Source organism: Kogia breviceps, chromosome 2 (assembly GCF_026419965.1).
Source record: "Kogia breviceps isolate mKogBre1 chromosome 2, mKogBre1 haplotype 1, whole genome shotgun sequence".
In the NCBI taxonomy this organism is placed as follows: Eukaryota; Metazoa; Chordata; class Mammalia; order Artiodactyla; family Physeteridae; genus Kogia; species Kogia breviceps.
The window spans coordinates 138,580,446-138,601,800 of record NC_081311.1 but is presented as its reverse complement, the minus strand read 5'-3'; the positions used below and the strand labels follow the sequence as shown (position 1 = coordinate 138,601,800).

The 21,355-nt window shown below is 39.7% G+C and overlaps 1 protein-coding gene across 5 annotated transcripts in view; it reads right to left on the bottom strand.

The window, feature by feature from the left end:
- NOSTRIN (nitric oxide synthase trafficking) overlaps positions 1 to 21,355 on the bottom strand; it is a 69,689-nt gene that overhangs the window by 30,362 nt on the left and 17,972 nt on the right. For all 5 annotated transcript variants that reach the window (XM_059053951.2, XM_059053952.2, XM_059053953.2 and 2 more), the window contains 8 exons: positions 17,766 to 17,849; positions 14,986 to 15,048; positions 14,704 to 14,785; positions 11,963 to 12,025; positions 9,225 to 9,323; positions 5,757 to 5,882; positions 475 to 573; positions 252 to 377 (listed from right to left, as the gene is read on the bottom strand). In XM_059053951.2, coding sequence (XP_058909934.1) covers positions 252 to 377; positions 475 to 573; positions 5,757 to 5,882; positions 9,225 to 9,323; positions 11,963 to 12,025; positions 14,704 to 14,785; positions 14,986 to 15,011 — 621 coding nt within the window. In that variant the 5' untranslated portion in view covers positions 15,012 to 15,048; positions 17,766 to 17,849. The remainder of the gene's footprint in view (positions 1 to 251; positions 378 to 474; positions 574 to 5,756; positions 5,883 to 9,224; positions 9,324 to 11,962; positions 12,026 to 14,703; positions 14,786 to 14,985; positions 15,049 to 17,765; positions 17,850 to 21,355) is intronic.

Below are 21,355 nucleotides of genomic sequence, written 5' to 3'. Positions count from 1 at the left end.
AAAAAAAAAAGATCCAGGCTAAAACCCTGTTTGGAGTTCTCCCCTTGCAGAGAATACCAAAGACAGGTTTGCATTGCCCAGTCTGTAAACCACACAGTTTTAAAATTTATACAGACTGTGAAAAAGTCAAAATTTTTGCTAAACAATACATTTCCTTTACAATTGCCCCCAATTCTTTTCAAAATGAATCCCTCAGTATATGACTGACTAAGGTTTCCCATGAATGAAACTTCCTTCCATCCCATACTTACAAAGTAATCAGTTAATAGGAACTCAGATTTATTTTCTGTAGATGAAACTGCGGTTTCTTCCACGAGAGCCTGGATATCATTTTCGACATCTATCTTGCTGATGGCACAGTGAATCTGCGTGTGGCACTGCAATGCCGAGGAAAGCAGAACAAGGTTGCAGAGGACACGTTTCCTGCAAGTTCTTACCATGCATACCAGAGATGGCGAATTCTTTACTACTCACTGTGGTCAGGGTTTGGCCAAAACCAGAAATATGTTGGGAGTACTGGTTTAAGTTATTGCATAAGAGTTGAATTCTTTCCTTCTCCAGCTCCAGGATGCTCTGAGAAGGATGAAAAATGAGATTAGATCAGCCCACTGTTACACAAAACTGAAGTCACCCACTAAGCACTAACACAACGAAGAAAGTCTGAGTGAGCCGTCCTGTTTGTGCCTTTTGATTACATTATATCCACACTGTGGAGGGGAGTAGTTCCCCAGGACAGGAATGTGATTTGATGTCTGTCTTATTTATCTTCCATTAGGATCAATTTAACTCACACACTTTCTCCAGGCTTTTGTGGGCCAAAAAGCACATAGGTGGATGCCACAGGTTACCTGATGTTCACAAAGAAGGGGGAGAAAGGAATCATTTGAAAAGCATCTGTGGGTTCCAAAAAAAGAATGAAGCCCAGTAAAACCCATGTCTGTATCTTGGAAATGCAGTCAGACGCTAAGTATTTCTAGACTTGTTTGCAGCACATACAAGGCATTTTGCCGGTTCCGGCAGGGACAATGATGATGAGATGCAAATTCTCTGCTTAAGGAAATTATGTGATGAGAGCAGAAGCTTCAAGTCTGATCAATTCATCATCTGGCCTAAAATTAGGCCTGGGGTTCAGAGACCACTCTTGGAAGGTGGCAATACAGCCTCCCTGTTTTGTGCGGGATGAAAAAATTCCACTTTTAGAGTTTTATGGCTTTTAGCTAGGAAGAGTAAATAAAGTAAGGGAGGTCACATTTGCCTTGTCAGCCATTAACATTTTAGAAAAAGTTAGTTATTTGACTCTCACCCCTCACTGCTAGCGGAGCTACAGACTGTTTGTTTTGAGGAAATACAGGGATGCTCAGCAACTAGGCATTGTCCAAGAAAGCTGGGTCAAGTGGAAATGCAGGGGGCATTCCTAAGCCTCATGAGGGCCATAGGAGGCTGCTGGGTATGTGCCCAGAAGCCCGTGGGCTTTGACAGAGGTGGCAAGTGTCCAAGACAACATGCCTCCTCCCCTTTCTGTAAGGACAAGGCCTGGGCTTTCCCCCTTTATCCAGAGGCTAGGTTGGTTCCTTTCACACCCACCATCCCACCCTGCTTCTTCCCACACAGTAAAGAGTACTCATCAATAGTCCTTCCTGAGGAAGAAAGCCTTCTTGGGCAAATTGGTGGGTGGCATTATCGTGGAAGTAAGAAGGGAGGACTGCGTCTCAAGGCCTTTGGTAGGGTGGAGGTGGGGAGACATCACAAAGGCCACTGGCTTCTCCCATCCTGTCTTTCAGCACACCTGCAGGGGCCACTAGCCTGTCCAGCCTGGTGTTCCTTTATACCCTTGTGTGTAGACTGCATTCACATCCTGCTGTTATTTAATCTATGGTATATAATCATTAAATTTTCAAAAACTTTATTTGTGTAATAGTTACATAAAGTTTACCTGTTAACCATTTTTAAGTGTACAGTTCAGTGGCATTAAGTCCATTCACATCGTTGTGCAACCATCACCACTACCCATATCCAGAACTTTGTTCATCTTGCAAAACTGAGACCTTGTACCCATTAACAATAATTCCCCATTCTCTCTCCCCTCATTCCTGGCAGCCACCATTCTACTTGTTGTCTTCCATGAATCTGACAACCCTAGGTATCTCTTATAAGAGGAATCATACAATATTTGTCCTTTTGTGTCTGGTTTATTTCACTTAGCATAAAGTCTTCAATATTCATGCACATTGTAGCCTGTGTCAGAATTTCCTTCCTTTTTAAGGCTGAATAATGTTCCACTGTCTGTACTTAACACACTTTGTTCACTAGTATATAGCCATTTTAATGCTGCTATTAAATGCAAGTGGTAAAAAGCTGGCAGTAACTGTGAACATCTATGTCAACCACATGCAGATTTCAATTTTGTACCAAGTGTCCCAACATTTGAATTGGGAAGCCTAGAGCTCTGTTCCCCCATGGCTACCTTTTTGGTCTAGTCAGAAGCTGCATAATTTTTGTAGGTCAATGGGAATGAAATACCTTTGTTTCTGCTCTTGGTCTCTTGAGTCTTTCTCCAAAATCTCAAGTACCAGCCATGTGAATGTGCCCTCTGCCCCCCAGGTACAGGATTAAAGACCCAGAAGAGTAGCCTAGTAAATGTAATGCTTCATCAAAGGGCACAAACCATATGTCTCCTCTAACAAATATGTAAAATAAATTCAGCTCAGTGTCTTGGACCTCAAGTGGGACAGTCTTCAAAAAGAAAGAGTCTTTATATTATGGAAAAAGATCTAGAAAGCAGCTGTTCTAGTTTAGCACCATGAGCAAAGGACAGGACAGAAAACAAAAGCCAGGTTTGGGGAACACACTGCATCCCTGCTGGGCAGCTGCTTCTTAACTGTGACAAATGCTGAGTCACTAGCATCAATCTGCGACTAGAATAACCAGTGTTCCTTGGTGGTGATGGCAATATTTAAAAGATTTTAATTTCATTTCAGGGAAATCATTAAGATGATCTATGTCTGCTCGTGAAGAGAGGCTGAGATAAATTCCACTGTACGAAGGGGAAATCCATATCTCATTTAATGAATTATTGCTTTCTATTATTTTGTTCTTTTTGTATAAAATAGGTCATAGAGAAGCAAGATACTCTGGGGGACCTCAAATTATCCTCCTGTGCTTTCATAATAGCACATGAGAGGAAAGTGGGATCAAAGAGTTATCAAGGAAGAGTAGATGGAGAGGCTGTCTGGGGCCCAGGCTTCATGATGATTCACACTCTTCATTCATTCTTTTCACTTCCTGCTGTCCTGACCTTCTGGTTTGTACTACCCGGAGAGATTGGAGTGACTTCATTTTCATCTATATTGTTTTCATAAAACTGATCAAAGAAGTACCTTGCTTTTTCTAGAGCACGAACTCTCAAACTTTAGTACATCTAGAAATCACCCAGACCCCTTCCTAAAATCATTCAGAAGTTCTGACTTACCCCGTCTAGGAAGACACTCAGGAATCTGAATTTTAACAAGCACCCTAGACATTGTCTTGGGGCCATAAAGGGCTACAAGAAAATAAATTTTAAAATCATTTATAATCCTTCCACCTAGAGATGACCACCGTTAACATTTTGATGTATTTTCGTCTGTCGAGGTATGTGTGTATGTATGATTTTATCTTCCTACTTATCAACCAAATTATTCAAATTGGTATCCTGCTCTTTCACTTAACATTATACATAAGCAGTTTCCAATGCCACTAGTCTCCAAAACACCATTTTAATTAATAGTGCCTTGTGTAGAGTGTATTGATTTATTTAGTCATCCCCTTTATTTTGGCCATTTGTATTGCTTCTTCCCTTTTACTTTTAATGTATTTTGAACAGAAATCTGTATTTTGTTTTTCATCTACTTCCTCAAGATGGATTTATGGAAAGGAAATTAGGTTTTTCAGCCGAGGTTCTAGGAGAGAACTAAACCCTAATGTCCTAAGGCATCTGTTATCTGCCATGAGTTACCATTTCTTCTCCACATCTAGAGGGTATTAGTCACTACCACCCTTGGGGAACTGAGAAAACAGTCACTCACATTATTTTCTGTGTTCCGTGGTTCAGATGAGAAACACTAGTTGATAATGTGAACATTTTTAAGGCTGTTTGCATTGATTGCAAAAGGCTTTCTAAAATAATTCCTCTAGTAAATACTAACAGTACCAAACATTTGATTTGTGGTCATTTTTGATAGAGTGGCTATTATTACCATTATTATTATTATTTGGCCACACTGAGCAGCTTGCAGGATCTTAGTTCCCCAACCAGGGACTGAACCTGGGCCCATGGCTGTGACAGCATGGAGTCCTAATCACTGGGCCACCGGGGAATTCTTGAGTGGCTATTATTTTTCAAAATATATTATAGGTTATTTCTAACAGCTGAATTGTTTCTTCTTGGAAGGTAGGAAATGTGGCTTGAACATAGAATAATTATGAAGTAATAAGACTAATTTTGATGTGTGGTTTGTGCAATTGGTTTCATTACTTAATAATCGCACTTGAGACTTTACAGTATCTAGTAAACTACCTTAAGCATAGTTCAATGAATGTTCTCTGAAAGAATTTGTGAATCCAATCTGCAGAGTAAGAAGGGGTAAGAGGACACTTCATAAGACGTTAAAATACATTCTTATATTCCATTTTTACAGAAGAATGGTGGGAGAATAGAGAAAAAAATGAAATGGAACAACCCTGGTTGACCCATCTCCACTTTCCACCCTTCTAATAAAATTCCATTTTAATTGAGTTCAGCCCACTTTTGTTATGTGTCTTCATGAATATCACATTTTACTCCTGTTGTTTGCAAACAACAGAGAATAAGGAATACATAGTGTAATATGTGAGTCAATGACTTATTGGTATAGACTGAGTACGTAAAAGCCAATGAAATACTAAGTAAGGGAATCCTTACTGGTTATGGTGAGGCAAGGATGACTCGACAGGAGTATCTCAAGTGGGTCTAGTAGGGCTTGGTTTGGCACTCAAGGGGCAGAGGCTAGCTCTAAGCAAGAGGATAAGCTTAGAACTTAAACTTAGAACTCTTATGGGAGTAAGAGGAATTGGTGAACTCAAAGGAAGAAGGGGGAGAAATACCAGTGGCCTCCAGCATGGTGGTAGCAATAAACCAGGAAACAAAGAGGATGAAAGGAAACCTTTCTTTTTTTATGGAGATTCTGACCTCTAGGAGATTCTCCACTTGATTTCGATTCTAATTAAAAAACAAACCTAGAGTCTTAAATATTTTTAAAGCTTAGTTGAAAGAAGCTCTTTTGAAATGTAAATGATATACATCTGTCACCATCATGAAGACTTTATAAGCGAAGAAGATAATTTTCATAGCTTCAACATAAAAGTTGGGACCGGGGTGGAAGGAGAAGGTGGAGAAGGACCCTAACAGGAGAAAAGGACACTGAGAAAAAGGAAGGAGAGACCTAGTAAGAGCTTCTGATAAGGGTACTTAGTAACAGCAATACCTAACACATCTTGAAGGCCAGCTAGATGTCTGCTACACCAGGAATCCTGGCAGCCATACCAGTAAGAATCATAATTATCTCCTGTTGTTGTGATATAGATAGAAAAATGAGATGGATGGAGACATTTAGGTTAAGTGTTTTTCTCATAGTCCTTGAAGGGTGCCTAGAAGATAGAATGGGAGCAGTGATTTCTCTCCCACACAAAGCTCTTTGGAAAAAGAAAGAAAAAAAAAAAAACGTGAATGCATAACTTACCTGGAAGCAATTTTCCAGTGTGTTCTCCCATTTCAGTCTGGTAGAACAGCTGGCCATGTTTTTTTGGTAGTAATTTTCATCTTCTTTTGACAACTTCTCAGTTGATTTTTTCAGTTTATTGAGGAGCTAAGGTAAAACATCAGTGTCACATACTCATGAACGCATTTATAAAAGCCCTTTGTAATTCTGGAGAAAGAATTATATGCATCCCAATGATGAGATTCTCATCTCCCAGCTAAAGTCATAAACAGTGACTATAGATGACAAAATCAAAGACCTTTCTCAAAAAACAGGGATGTCAGAACTGAAAGGAAACTTAAGAGCCTTTCAATAGGATTCCTTCAATTTTTCACATGAGGAAATTGAGGTCCTTAAATATGATGTGATATGCCCACTTTCATCAGATGAAGGAAGAGGCCAAATGACAAATGCAGAGAAGCAAGTACAGATCAGGAACCTCCAACTCAAAACTGTAATCTACCAATGATTCCCTTTCTCTTATTTCGTAAATCCTTCAGGCCTCCACATTTCTTACTGGGACAGGCCATTAGATAATTTCTAAAACTAGCATTAGGCCTGGAGATCATCCTCTCACTTCACTTTCACTATTTAAACTCTGCAATATAACTCTGGAATCAGACTTCAGGATTAGAGTCCTGGTTCTGACTACAAGTGAGTTACTTAAACTTCACAAGCCACAGTTTTCTCATCTCTGTGATGGGGACAGCGATGCTCCCACTTCACTGTGTTGCTCTGAGGAATCAAGCAGGTGATACAGGTAAGGAACAGGGCACACTGCTTGACAGTTAGTATAGCACTCAAAGACTAGTGAGTGTTACTATTACCAGGGAAGAAAGAGCCTGCAAGTTATGGACAGCTTGACAAATGCTTTCCTGTCATCCTGATCCCCAATGATATGCTCCTTCACAAAGAGCCCCTTCTGGCCAGTCACCAAAATTGGCCATCCTGATTGTGAACATCAAAGTAATACAAAACTCTCTGCACCAAGGTAGTTTGAATTGAATTCTCAAAATGCTCAGACACATAATTTCACATCTTTGAGAAAGGAAGAAGTTGCATTACATGAATAATTCTCAGACTTTAATATGCCTAGGAATGACCAGAGATTCTTGGAAAATTGCAGATTTTCAGGGTTCCACCAATAGCAATACTGATTCAGTAGCTCGGTGGTGGGATCAGGAAATCTGAATTTTCACTCCCTCCTCAGATGATTCTGATGCAAACGGTCCTCAAGCCACAGTTCAAGGAATACCAAGGAGTCCTGTGATTTAAGCAGTTTAGGATTTTCAAGGACAGAGATAGAGGTTTTTAAGAATGCTCCTCTTTATGTTTAAGGTCATCTTGACTAACGTTTCAGTAATGAAGAACATTCATCCAAAATGCTGAATATTAACACCACTCACTTTATTATTCCAGTTGATATGCTAGCCATTCAACTGTCCCTCAGCTCTGATGTATGACCTACCCAGGACACAGCTGGTTTTGTATATCAAGTGTAATGAGCCATTTATCTATAGAGATATGAGCTTGTGAATTTTAGCCTGATAATGATACAGAGAAAGGGTTGAATGTGTACCATAGCTATACTTGGCTAAGTCATTGTTCTTTGATTCTTATTGAGTGTGCCCAGCAATGAGAACAGAGTCAATCTGGAGACTGATCTCTACCTGTCCTGGTAAGAAATGCCAAGGCCTGAAGGATTTACAGAATAAGAGTACAGGAATCGTTGGTAGATTACAGTCTTGAGTTGGAGGTTCCTGATCTGTACTGTACTTGCTTCTGCTCACCACTCACATTCATCAGCCTACACTGTATAGCTATTGACTAGAAGTTTCTGCTCAGCAAATTTACAGCAAATAACCCCAAACAGATATAGAAGAAGAATGAAGACTCTTATATTCTTATTTAAGGAACTTCTCAGAAACTTTTCCTAACATTTGTCAAAGATTAAATACTTTTTGTTTCCTCTTTTCTTTCTCTTGGAACAAACATCGATTCATTAATTCATTCATCAAACGTTTCTTGACTGCCACTCCGTGTCATGTACTAGACACTGGGAATAAAGGAACTAGATAGGCTCCGTCTCTAGTCAAGGACCCACACAGGCCATTGTTATCCTGTTTGATAGATCCCAAGATGATAGAAGTATTCAGGTGTCACAGAGTGGGTGCTCACAGAAATGATCCCTGTGTGAATAAACCTAAGATGAAAGTAGGAATTGGTGAGGCAAAATAGCATGACATGATACCAAAAAAAATTTTGGTGAGATTGGAGCACACAGTTTGAGAGAAATAATAGCAAGTGAAAATGCTGAAAAGTTAAGCAAGGGCCAAGTCAGGGAGCATCTTCAGGGCCACATAAAAGAGTTTGTGCTTTATCCTGAGGTCACCTGGAAACCTTTGAAGGCTTTTTAAAGGAGAATAATATGCTCAGATTCGAGTTCCAGAAAAGTCAGCTTGGCTGACTTTCTGCTCTGAAAACGTCAGAGCAGACACTTTCTCCCGCTCCTGATTACAGGTGTATCATCACCCACATGAAAAGGCAAAAACTGGCATGATCTAGTGAGAGCTGATGAGAAGTTGACCAAAAAATTGACATTATCAAGAAGACATACTAGAAATACAAATTTATATTTACTATGGGTAAGGCTGAGCCTTGCCCCACATGTATATTTTGTCTGTATATGTCACTTAATGACTATATGAAGACATCATGATTAGCTAATCACTGAAAATATTATTTCATTTTTACCACATCCTTCAAATATTTCTACTTTTGTATGTTGTATAATGTTCATAACATTAGTTTAATATAAAAAGTATTCTATATAATATACAAGATAGGTAAAGTACATTATATAATACATTATGCTACATGTATATATTTTTTACTTATTTGGGGTGTGAGCTGAGAGATGTTTAATCGGGCTCCTTATCAAAAATATTGGACACCACTGGTTTAATTTGTCATCTGTCAATAATACCTCTTAAAAATATATGGGGACTGGGACTTCCCTGGTTGTCCAGTGGGTAAAACTCTGAGCTCCCAGTGCAGAGGGTCCGGGTTCGATCCCTGGTCAGGGAACTAGATCCTGCATGCATGCAGCAACTAAGAGTTCACGTGCCGCAACTAAGAGTCTGCATGCCGCAACTAAGCAGCCCACATGCCGCAACTATGAGCTCGCATGCCACCAGGAAGATCCTGCAGGCCACAACTAAGACCCAGAGCAGCCTAAATAAATAAATATTTTTTTTAAAAGACCTTTAAAATATATATATATATGGGGATCAGGAATAACTTAGGATCCTTCTCATATTCTGCCACACTACAGCCCTGCAGAGACCCCGCACAGAGGGGGAATCCGCCAGTTCTCCTGTGTTCATAGCTAAGGGCAGGAAGCCCCTCCATCTCTAAGCCATATGCACTCAGCCGGCCATGAGAGGTTACCTTCTGCTTCTCCTTCTTGGTCATAATTTGCTTGGAGCTTTCTACAAGATGGAAAAGCGCTTCATGCTTCTTGGTACTAACCATCAATTTCTTCTTGGCCTAGAGTCAAAAACATACAAACACAGCAAAAAAGGATCAGAAACTGATAGCTAGAGAAAAACTCTTCTGTTCTGGAACAAGTCATGTTCACGTGCTAGCTTGCATGATTGTGTATTTTTAATTCTTCATTTCTGCCCTCACCTCAAAATCTGCATAAAATTTCACAGTGGCTAACATTTTGCCCTGAGAACCACTGTATATTTTTTTCTTTACACTGAGTTCATTCAAGAGGGTTATACATTTTGTTAAATCACCGAAGGCTTGCGAGTTTCCAAAACATTGTTCTAGCTAGCATAATGGAAGGCAATGGCTTTACCACCCCCTGGACCCCTGCCAAAAAAGTCACAACAAACATGGAAGACTGCTGGCATCATTCTTTTAAATCTGCTTGGCCACAACTGAGGTCATTCTAAGATGCTCTCTTAAAACTTAGAGCAAAAGAAATATTTTGCTCTCTGATGCCTGGGCTTGAGAGCTGGGCATCTGCCTGGCATCTTGTGAACTACCCTGCATTTGTGGTGGGTAGGTGGAGGGAGGGGTCAGGAAGGAAGCAGCATTCAAAGTTCCCTACTCTGTTGATGCCTCCAGCCTTGGCCTGGGTTATGATGTGGGTGATCTGTCATTCCCTATACAGTCCCAGCTTGGCAGAACAGGATGCTCCAGAGATAAAATCAACAGAATTTGGTTGGAGTTGGATTTAGCCTATTCAGGAACTGGGTTGATTGAAAGATGGTATGGTTTTTCACCTCAAGTTGCAATGACTGTAAAACCAGACAATGAAGGGAAGAGTCCAGGTCTCTCTTTCCCTAGGAAGTCAGAGGCAAAGGCTTCTGAAGGTCTCTGAACATATGAAACCTCTACAAAATGGAATTCAAGGAACAAGAAGCTCAGAGACCCTCCCCTCCACCTTCTGTTGGTCACATGCCTGCTGATAAATGAGAGTAGGAGCCAAGAGCATTTGGTTCTTTAAGGCTCTTCATTCGAGTCTCCAAAACAGACTACACCTCATTACTGACATGCTGAATCCCTTGAATTGTAACTGGAGAGAAAACTATTATAGTGCAAGCATTTTATGTTCTCTAATTTCTCTGTCATTCTTCATAAAAAACAAAATCGTTCTATTTAGAAAAATTACTTGGTGGAAACTGGGAAATACAAAAAGATTTTTTTTTTGTTCCTGAAAGCAGTGGCAATTACTGGGCATAGTTTCTCTTTTGGTCCATTGTATTGCATTTCCTGTGAAAGCTGAATATTTACAGAATGTATTTTTAAAAACAAATTCTGTTTAAGAAAGCTCATAAAAGCAAGAGCAAAACTGAAAACAAATGACTGGACTCTTGTTTATGGGACCTTTAAATATTCACTATGAAATTGATTCTTGAGAGCATCCCTTTACCTGGACTGTTATTGTGGGCATAGAAATTCATTTATCTCAAACATTTCTGATTAATGTCCTTGTCTTATGGGGTCCTTGGTTCCAGCAGGAGCTTCAGAGGCAACACTGAGAGCTGAGATGTGGCCACCTGTTTCTGAGGGTGTCACCGCTTATTTTGCACTCATGGCCATCTACTTGGGAAAGAAAGTTCTCTTTGGGCACCAACCCTTTGGAGGTGAAAAAGAGAATTTCAACTTTGGTAGCACAAGTCCCCTCAAAGGGAATCATTGGATTTTCCGAGCAGATTCCCTCTCCACTGGCTTCTAGTCCTTCCTACTCGAAATGAATTCCTCCTAAACTGGATTGTTCTACAATAATCATATATATATATAATAATCATATATATATGATTACTATATATGATTATATAGAATAATCATATATATATATGTATATATAGGCACCATCTGTGATTCTCTCTGCTTAAGACCCTGTAATGATATGCTCTAAATTCTCACACCAGATCATAATTCCTCTCCTTAGAAGTCATTCACTCTTTCCTGCACACATGCTATCTAGCCAACTAAATTTTAAATTACATGGAAACAAGAACCATGTCTTAGTACAGTGTGGTGCACAAGGAGTGGGCCGTACATACTTGTGAAACCAACACAGGCATCCCCCTTTACACATCTTTACCCACCCCTCACTGTGCTCCTCTCACTGGTGAGACAGAGATCACAAATGCCCTTATAAAAGATAAAGCCAAAACTCAGTATTCATATCTTGCCCTAAGTTTCAAATTATACAGAGAGGCAGTCAGTGTAGGTAATGCTTAAGGGCAGTGACCTTGGAGCCCATTGACTTGGAATAATTCTTGGTTCAACCATTAACCAGCTTTGTAACATTAAGCAATTATTAACCTCTGTGTCTCTGCTTCCCCACCCATCTATAAAATGGGACAACACAAGGTCATATACCACTTTGGTTGGTTTTTGTGATGATTCATCACATAAATATATAGCACTTGACATACAATAAATACCACATGTTAGCTATAAATAAAAGTCATATTTAGAGTTCTGCTCCTCTATTGATTTAGTTGAAAGATATATCTATATAATAACTCAGATGAGGAAACATTTTGCTTTTCAGTTAGCACTTAGAAATACTGACACTAAAACACACGATCACATTTATACAAAAGCCAAAAGCTTCAATCCTGAAAATTGGGTTTACACAAATGATATCTGTGTATACTTGCCTTAATTTGATGATTCCAGTTGCTAATGACAAGATTTGCTGTCTTTTCAACTTCATTATCAAGCTATCGAAGGGAAAAAAAGAAAAAAAAATTTTTTTTCTGTCTTCTTGTTGAGTCACAGTGCTGGCTGATTAATTCTGGTATAATTAGTAGCACAGTTAAGTGGAATTTTAAAACCCTATAGAGGACATATTTCCTGAGAAAAGTAGTCAACTCTCTTTTCCTCAGGTCAAGAATCTCTTCACAAGATTTACTCTGAATGCATTTGGTAAGATAATTATTTTTAATATGTAACTCTGTAGAAATAATATAAATGAGTACAATCTGTGTGGAGGAGGATCTTGCATAGTTTGGTATCACTTCCAGTCCCATTACTTCCTCTTCAGCATTATGCCATGTGGCCCAAATTTTAATACCGTGAGAGTCAGTAGAAGTCCTAGCAGTGCTAATTTTACTAACTGTCTTATTGCCTCTAAAGTGAATATTGCTTTAATTTCAAAGAGATTGAACTCTTAATCATAATTAACTTTTTCTCCTACTTTAAAATAGCCAGGGGCTTCCCTGGTGGCGCAGTGGTTGAGAGTCCGCCTGCTGATGCAGGGGACACGGGTTCGTGCCCCAGTCTGGGAAGATCCCACATGCCGCGGACCGGCTGGGCCTGGGAGCCATGGCCGCTGAGCGTGCACGTCCGGAGCCTGTGCTCCACAATGGGAAAGGCCGCAGCGGTGAGAGGCCCGCGTACCACAAAAAAATAAATAAATAAAATAAAATAAAATAAAATAATAAAATAGCCAGTGGGGCAGTAAATGATGAAAATGGAACTAGGCAACATCCTAAGGAGATCAGACTTAAGTTATGCAGAACATTTTCTCCTGAACCATAGACCTTTCTTCAAAACCCACAGAGCAGCCATTACTCAAACACTCTGAGATCTAGCAACACTGAACTTTTTTCTTTTTCAGTTCATTAAATTTGGAATATGTGGTTTAGCACAACAAATACAATTAAAATAATTTTATGCACTATGTCACTTTTGACTCTATGTTGCTGAAATATGGAACAAGTTCACTTTAAAAAATTTGACTGGGCTTCCCTGGTGGCACAGTGGTTGAGAGTCTGCCTGCCGAGGCAGGGGATGCGGGTTCGTGCCCCGGTCTGGGAGAATCCCACATGCCGCGGAGCGGCTGGGCCCATGAGCCATGGCCGCTGAGCCTGCACGTCCGGAGCCTGTGCTCCACAATGGGAAAGGCCGCAGCGGTGAGAGGCCTGCGTACTGCAAAAAAAAAAAAAAAAAAATCTACTTTTTTGTGAGAAAATGTGGCAGGGTGATAGGGGTGCAACAGAGAGGGGCAAATGCTGAAAAGAAGATTATAAACTGGACCAGCATTCTGAGGGGACCATGACATTAATTATCTAAAGCACTGTGATCATAGCACTGTGCCTAATTTAGTAAGTACTAAGGAAATTCTAGTGATTATCATATTATTATGTGGTATGAAAATATTTTGTAATTTAATGAAGTATAGACTAGTGTTTGGCTTTTATTAAGTTGGTTTGCAAAGGCAAAAGATTATATTACTTTCTAGTAATTCCTGTAAACTTCCCCCATCACCCTAGCCCTAAGGAGAACATCCATTCTGGTAAAAATACATGGATGTCCACCAAACATCGATTCCATTTCTTGACTCAGTTTCATAAGTTTGAATAAAATTGTTTTGGTATCATTTCTCTTCCATCAGGGCTTTCACAAATCCCCTCATCCTATGGACTTACCACCTTTAAGACCTGCTTTATCTGGCTGTGATCACTTGAAACTCCCCTTAGCCACTGCCCCTGCCCTTCTCAAATACCTCCTATTACTGCTCTGAACTTCTCACCTGTACCTGTCATTGACACAGATAATGACCATGACCCCATCCCTATCAGAGCTAAGCAGTGTTTATTAAATACCTCTTCATGTTGCCTGAAAATATATTTTAAAGTGCTTACTGACTGTATTACATGCAAATAAAAAGAAAACGGAACACAAATGAAACCGTTCTGGAAGGAAAAGTACACAGACAGACCAGAGAATATGCCATACAAGGGGACCAGGTGCCCTGAAAGAACTGTTTAGTTATTTTTCTTCAATTTTAAGGCTATTTGAAGATTATACCTAGTATTTCTTTTACCTAATTCCAAGGTCATAAGTATAGAGAAGCATTTCCTTTTAAAAATTGCGTTTATAATTCTATTTACAAAAGGTGTATCTATTCAGTGTAAAACAATGTAAATTCAAAAAAGTACAATCAAATGAAATAAAAATAGCCTCTAAGTCCACTATCTAGAGATAATTATTATCAACATTCTGGGAAGGTGCTTCCAGGTTTTTTTCTATGCATATATTCACACATTTATTTTACAAAATTGCAGTTATATTGTTAGATCTTCTCATCTTGTTTTTTAATTTAGCACTACATCCCCATGTCATTAAATTCTGCTGCAATAAGATTTTTAATGGTTGCATAGTATTCCATTGCTTGAATTCATTGTAATTTATTTTTGGATGATGAAGAAGTTTCCATTTTTTCACTACTATAAACAATGCTTTAACAAACATCCTCGTACATAAATCTTTGGGTTTGTGTTTACTTTTATGATAAATTCCTGAAACGTAGGAGCACCTTTAGATCACCTTTTATTTCTTGAGCCAAAGACAGAAATCTTGCTTTAACAAGGAGAAAAGAAGGATTTTGACTCACTGATTTTCTCTTCTTTTCATGTGCACTCAGGACTTGATGAGTTGGTTTTACTGCTTCCAACTCAATTGCTTTGCCAAGTTTTCTGGAAATAGAACATGAAAGACACACAAGCCTAGTATTAGGATTTATATCTACTTTCCGAATTATTTTCTGGGGAAGTAAAATGGTGTGTTAGGCATATCTACTCACTGCAAGTTTGCAGTGGAGTATTTGTAGCATACCCACTTTAAATATTTATGACTCCCTTTGGGGCTGGAGCAAGGTCAGCGTGTGAGTACTCACTGATGCAGGTCCGCTGCCGACTTCATGCCCTCCGAGACCCAGGCCCAGGCACTGACAAGACAGCTGGAGGCAAAAACAAGGGAATACAAGTGTGGGTGTCATTTTCCCAGGAGTCTGAGAAATAAAGCATCATGTCTGAGCCATTGCATTCAGCAATTGCACTCATATCCCTAATCTTATTTCAATTTCTCCATGGGATTAAATTCTGCCAACGTATTTATTTGCACTATTGTCATTACATAAACTGCGTTTTTTTTCCCAATCATTTTTCATCCTGATTTCCATTCTTCATTTCACGTCTGTAGAAAATCAAGGAAATAAAGTAGCCAAGGGTGAGAAGCCATTTAGAACAGGCAGGAGAGAGCATGCTACCCTTAAAGACAATCTTTTCAGTCTCTTCATTTCACAGATGAATAAACGGAGGCTGAGAAAAGTTAAGTTATGGAGGACTCCAGAGCCCTCGTCATGTCCTGCGTGCTGCTCTTGGGGTTGAGGTCTAGGTCCTGTTCCCTGCTGGCCTTTAGGACAAACATTCAGATGTTCTACTGTCTTGTGAGTACTATCTCAATTTAACAAAAGGGTAACTCTGCACTGACCCTAGCAGCACAAAGGGAGAATTAGGAAGTATGACGCTATTTTCCTCCTACATATAGTTGGCCTTCAAACAGGAAGCCCATTGTATCAATAAACCTCAGGGACAGAGCCAGTGTAGACTTTGATGGAAGGGAAGGGACAGATCGGTGCCCGTACTGAGAGCAAGATGGTGCAGAGGTTTTGCCTCCAAATGACTTAGGCTGCACCTGGCAGCCAGAGAATGGGAGAACTAGATCAAAGGATGTCAGATTTTCTGTGTATCCAAAGCCAGGCACAAAACCAGGCACAAGAGAGTACCCATTGTATGCTTCCAATTATAGGAAAGTCCAGAAAAGACAAAATAATATAGATTGAAAAAAAGCAGATCAGTGTTTCCTTGGGACTGTGCTGGGTGAAGGATTGTAGACAGTTATGAGGAGTCTTTTGGAGATGAAAATAGGTATATTTTGATTTTGGTGGTGGATATATGGTGTATACACATGTCAAAATCAATCAAGCCATAAACTTAAAATGGGTGCGTCTTATTGCATGTAAACTAAATCTCAATAGAGTTGTTTTTTTTTTAAAAAAAAAAAACCCAAGCACACTTTCAGGAAGAGAATCTGACATTTGCCCCTGGAAGGAGCTGGGCGGCAGAGCAGGAAGGAGAAGGCGTTGGCCTCAGAGATTCTGTGTCTGAATCCACAAGCTCCCCTTTGTTTCCTGCATGACCTTGGAAAAATCACTTGATTTCGCTGACCCTCACTTAAGTGGTCTTTTAGAAGAGAAATAATTTGAGTTATTCTACAAGTACCTAACAGATTTTGGTATAGATAAAAGTTCAGTTAATGCTTATTATTAAATATTGTTGTACTAACCCTAGTTAACCAAGCATTCTGTTCATGCCAACTCCTTGGGAGCACCATGCTGGATTCTAGGGTTGCCACATGATAAGACACACCCCCCTACACCTACAACTCTCATCCTTTAGAAGGTAATCAAAATTAAAATCATAATGAACACTTAGGGAGCTTTGGCTCCAGCCAGGTATTAAACACATTTCTTGTATAATTTCATTTACTACTCACAGGAGTTATATGAGATTTGTTTTATTTCCATTTCAAATACACAATGAGAGGTAAAATAAATTGTCCTAATTTACCTACTTGGTAAGAGGTAGAGTCAGAATTTAAACCTGCGTAGTCTAAGTAAAGTCTATTTATACTCAACCACTGTGCTCTACTGGTTCCTTTGCAGGCTACTAAAATACCAACCTAAAAATCAAGCTCATAGTCAGAGCAATTTCAAAGCCATTATTTGCTGTTATGGATGATGCCTAGGGAGTAGGAATGTGGGCTCCAGAAGCCTTCCTTTTTTCTTTCCCTCTTTCTTTTACCATTAGAAGGGGTCTTTGCAATGGCAGAGCCATTGGGTGGCATCTGCAAGCATTAGTCAAATATCTTTGTCAGAAATTATCACTAATGGACCATTTTTAGAATACTAATACCTTTTTTCTCTCCCTGAAGAGAAGTAATCGACTTCATTCTCAGCTGAATTGAAAAAAATGTGAACCAACATTTTTTCAGCATCTGATGTGCCAATATCTTTACATATATTACCTCGTTTAATATGCACCCCCCAATACACACACACACACACACACACACACACACACACACACACATACACATATACACAATGGAGCACATCTTGTTACTCTACATAACAGAGGAGGAAATCAAGGGAGGCCAGGTTACTTGTTGAAGGTCATAAATTTGAGATAAAGCAGGATTCACACTTCCCGATTTCAAGAGCTTCCGACTTAACAACACTGCTTCCCAAGTTAATATCCTCACCAAGGCCTTTTATGAATATGAGCTTAGTAGTCACAAAGACACAGGATGAACCCAGCTCTGAAATTCATTATCTGTGTGACCAGGCAAGGTTCTTAAACTCTCCAAGCCTCAAGTCCTTGTTTGTAAATAGGGATCATAAAAAGACTTCTCAGAGATTGTTGTGAGGATTAAATGTAGAGTATCTATGAAAGCATTTAACACAGTGTCTGGCACACAGTAAGTGCCCAAGAACTGGAAGCCATGCTTGATGCTCTGGACTTGCCACATTTATATGAGGAAGCTGGAATTGAACATATGTCGCTTTTTATTACTTTTAAGAGTGATTTTGCCTTATCTCTTCCATATACTTACTTTTTCTTTCTGCTCTGTAATGTTTTGCTCAGTTTGGTTGCCAGTTTCTGAAGTCCTTTGGCATAACTGATCTCCAAATTTGCCCTGTTAGCAAAGGGATAGTTGTTAGATAGGATACAATGGCTGGAAATCAAGAAAAACCACACACGCACACACACAGAGACACACAAACATATGAAGGAGGACTCAGGCTGATAATGCAATGAATAAAGAGATGATTTGTCTACTATAAGGATTCTCCTGTCCTAAGTGTAATCTTTAAGGATATCCAAAAGAATCCTACAAAAGGAAAGAAGTTTTCATTTAACCTTCTTGTACACTAGTGTTATGGGTTGAACTGTATTCCCCCACAAAGGTGCTTAAGTCCTAACCCTGCTGTCTGTGAATGTGGCCTTATTTGGAAATAGCGTCTTTGCAAATAATCAAGTTCAGATGCAGTCACTAGGATTGGCTAGAACTCAGTACGGATGTGTCCTTATGAAAGGGAGAAATTTGGGCACAGTCTCACACACACACACACACACACACACACACACACACACACACACGGAGAATGCTGTGTGAAGATGAAGGGGCAGAGATTAGGATGACATATTATAAGCTAAAGGATGCCGAAGGTTCATCGTCAGCAGACCACCAGAAACTAGGAGAGAGACACGGAATAGATTCTCCCTCACAGCTCTAGAAAGGAACCAACCTGACCAAACACATTGATCTCAGACTTCCAGCCTCCAGGAATGTGAGACAACATGTTTTTGTAGTTTAAGCTACAGTAAGAGACTGTGTAAGTTAAGTAACCCAGTCTGTAGTACCTTGTTATGGCAGTCCTAGAAAACTAATCCAGCTACTTTCCTACTTATCTTGAGACACCAGCACCATCAGACTAGCTTTAGATTATAATAGCTGGCAATACAATAATACATTATGATGGAATTAACCAAACAGTAACTTTCTAATGGACCAGCAGGAGATTTAGAAAATGAATTCCCGTTACTTTCCATGCAGGACAAGACTCAGTAGGGAATCTGGGCATACCCTCCCAAAGAAAACTTGGTTCTTTGGATGGATTGAGTCACTCATATCTTAAGCTGATTTTTCCATGTCCTAATTTAGGCCCATCTATAGCTAAAATGAAGACACATTCTTATTCATTTCACTTTTCAATGAAAATAATAAAAATGTAGGATATTAAGTTCGATTTATGCTACTTTTTTCATCTTAATATGGACCAGAGAGTCTTTGTTGCATATTTTTCAGTCTTTTAATTCTACTTTTATTATAAAACATCATTAGAATTATTTGTGACTCCATTTCATTTGGGGAACAATCCCAGTAATTAACTTAATCCTTAGATGTTTTTACACAAATTAGACTCAGTGTTATAGATCAAAAAAGGAAAGACCTCTTTTATGAACGGAACCCAGAGATCATGGGCTATGGACCTATTGCTAAGTTTCTATTCATTTTTCCTCTTTAGTACAGCTGTGCTCCAAGTTATTTTTAGCACCTTTTAAAAGAAAGAAAACCATTGTAGGATGCATGTTAAGGCCTAGGTGAAGAAAATACCCATTTGGCATCAGGCCTTGGCCAAGTATAAGAAAAGGTTAGGGCAAATATTTTTACATAATGAAGATGGTAAAGAAATATCTCATAGTGTTTTAAAAAAGATTTTTCTGCTCTAGGAATATGTGGTGATGGATGGAGAGAGAAAGTCCTGGTCAGCAGCAAGCTGGGAGAGACCACCACCCTCAATGAACTTGGATGCTCTAGAATCCCAAGAGAACGCTACGGCTCAGTAGGGTGGCTTTGGGCAACATTAAAATGAAGTAATCAGACTTACCTCAAGGGGGTTTATGATCATTAAAATGTGGTAATCACCCAAACCCAACAGGGGCTCAGAGACTGAAATGATTTTTATTGATTCGCACAATCTGACCCCTGGCTCCCTCTCTGATTTCCCCTCCTACTAGTCATGCCCTTGTTCACGGTACTCTTGCTTAGTGGCCAAATGTCATCCTGCTTTAGGGCCTTTGCACTTGCTGTGGTCTCTGCCGTGTGTTCCTTCTGCTACATAACCCCATGGCATTCTTCTTCATGTCAACCCCAACAAGTCTTGTTCAAAAGAGTCCTTGTCACTATCTCCCTACAGCTTTATTTATGCCCTAGCATTTATCACTATCTCACATCACAGAATTTTTTACTGTGCTTCTATGAATACCCCTAGAGTGTAAGCTCCATAAGGGTAAAGATTTTGTGCTGTTCATTGCTATATCCCGAGGCCTAGAACAGTGCTTGCCATGTTATTGGTACTCAGCATGTATTTCTTGAATGAATGAATGAATGGACTTCCCATCAGGTCTTGGTTAGAATTTTTAACCAGTCTCCACTACAAGTCTGTTCTCATTTCACCACTTTTGAAAACTTTAAACTGCTGAACTATTTAAATTCAGTTCCACAGGTTTGAGGTGTGCTCAGCTCTGATGTCAGTGTACATGGCTTTCTAGCACTTGCAATAGCTAGACTCATTAAACCCTCTCCTAATCTGTCTTTAACTAGAGGATTCCTCAGGACTTTCCTTTCCAGCATTCCATTCTTGCTTGGAAGCAGCACACAGAACATTAAATATGATGATGCATTTGTCATGCTCAGCTGGTGCTGGGCACCAAAAATTTCTTAATAAATATTAATTTTTCTAATGTTATTATGAGTATGTATACAAAAGGATCTCTAAACATTCAGAAATATACAGAGATGGGGAGAAGCGGGGGAAAGAATGCACATTTTTCTCATTCATCAGCTTTGAACAATCCTGAATGGCTTCCCACAGGAAAGGGAATGCTGTCAGGCACAGCCTCTTCCTCAGAATTCAGTTTCCCTTTTACCCTGCTCTTGCAGGTCCTACAAAATGGCTCAGCGGCTAAGCAGAAATAAAAAGGACAATGATGAGAGGGAAGTGTGGCATTCCCTTACATCGTTAACTCAATCTGATTCTAGAAAACAGTTGGGCTTTGGGGTCAAGAAAGGGAGAGGGTCCTGCTCTCTTTGAATTGATGGGCTCTTGTTTTGAACCTGGCTTTATTCTTGAACCCCCGTATTTCTGCTGGCTTTCTGTTAAGTACAGTAGAAAACCAGCCTAAAGACAGGCAATTACCACACAGCATTTCTTGCTTCAGAGCAGTAAGAGGATGTGTAGTTTTACAGGTTGGTATACAGCTTAAAAATTCTTGTAATCCTGCCCATGAAGTTCGTGTCCAAACTGTGCTCTCTCTCCCAACAAATGTGCTGCCATCACCTTTGTGACATGTTGCTGATGCTTGACCTTGTGTGTTCTGTCTACACACAAACTAGTGACATCCAACATTTATTGTATACAACATGCCAGGCACCATTCTGAGTGTTTTAAGTACATTTCCTCGTTTAACCTGCAATACCTCCCATCAGGAAAGCACACTTACTCTACCCATTTCATGGAGGGGAACGCCAAGGCACAGAGTTTAGTCAGTAACTTGCCCGAGGTCATTCATGGAGAAGTGACCTCTGGGATTCAAACCCTTGTCTGGCTCAAGAACCTGCCTGCCCAGCACTCCACT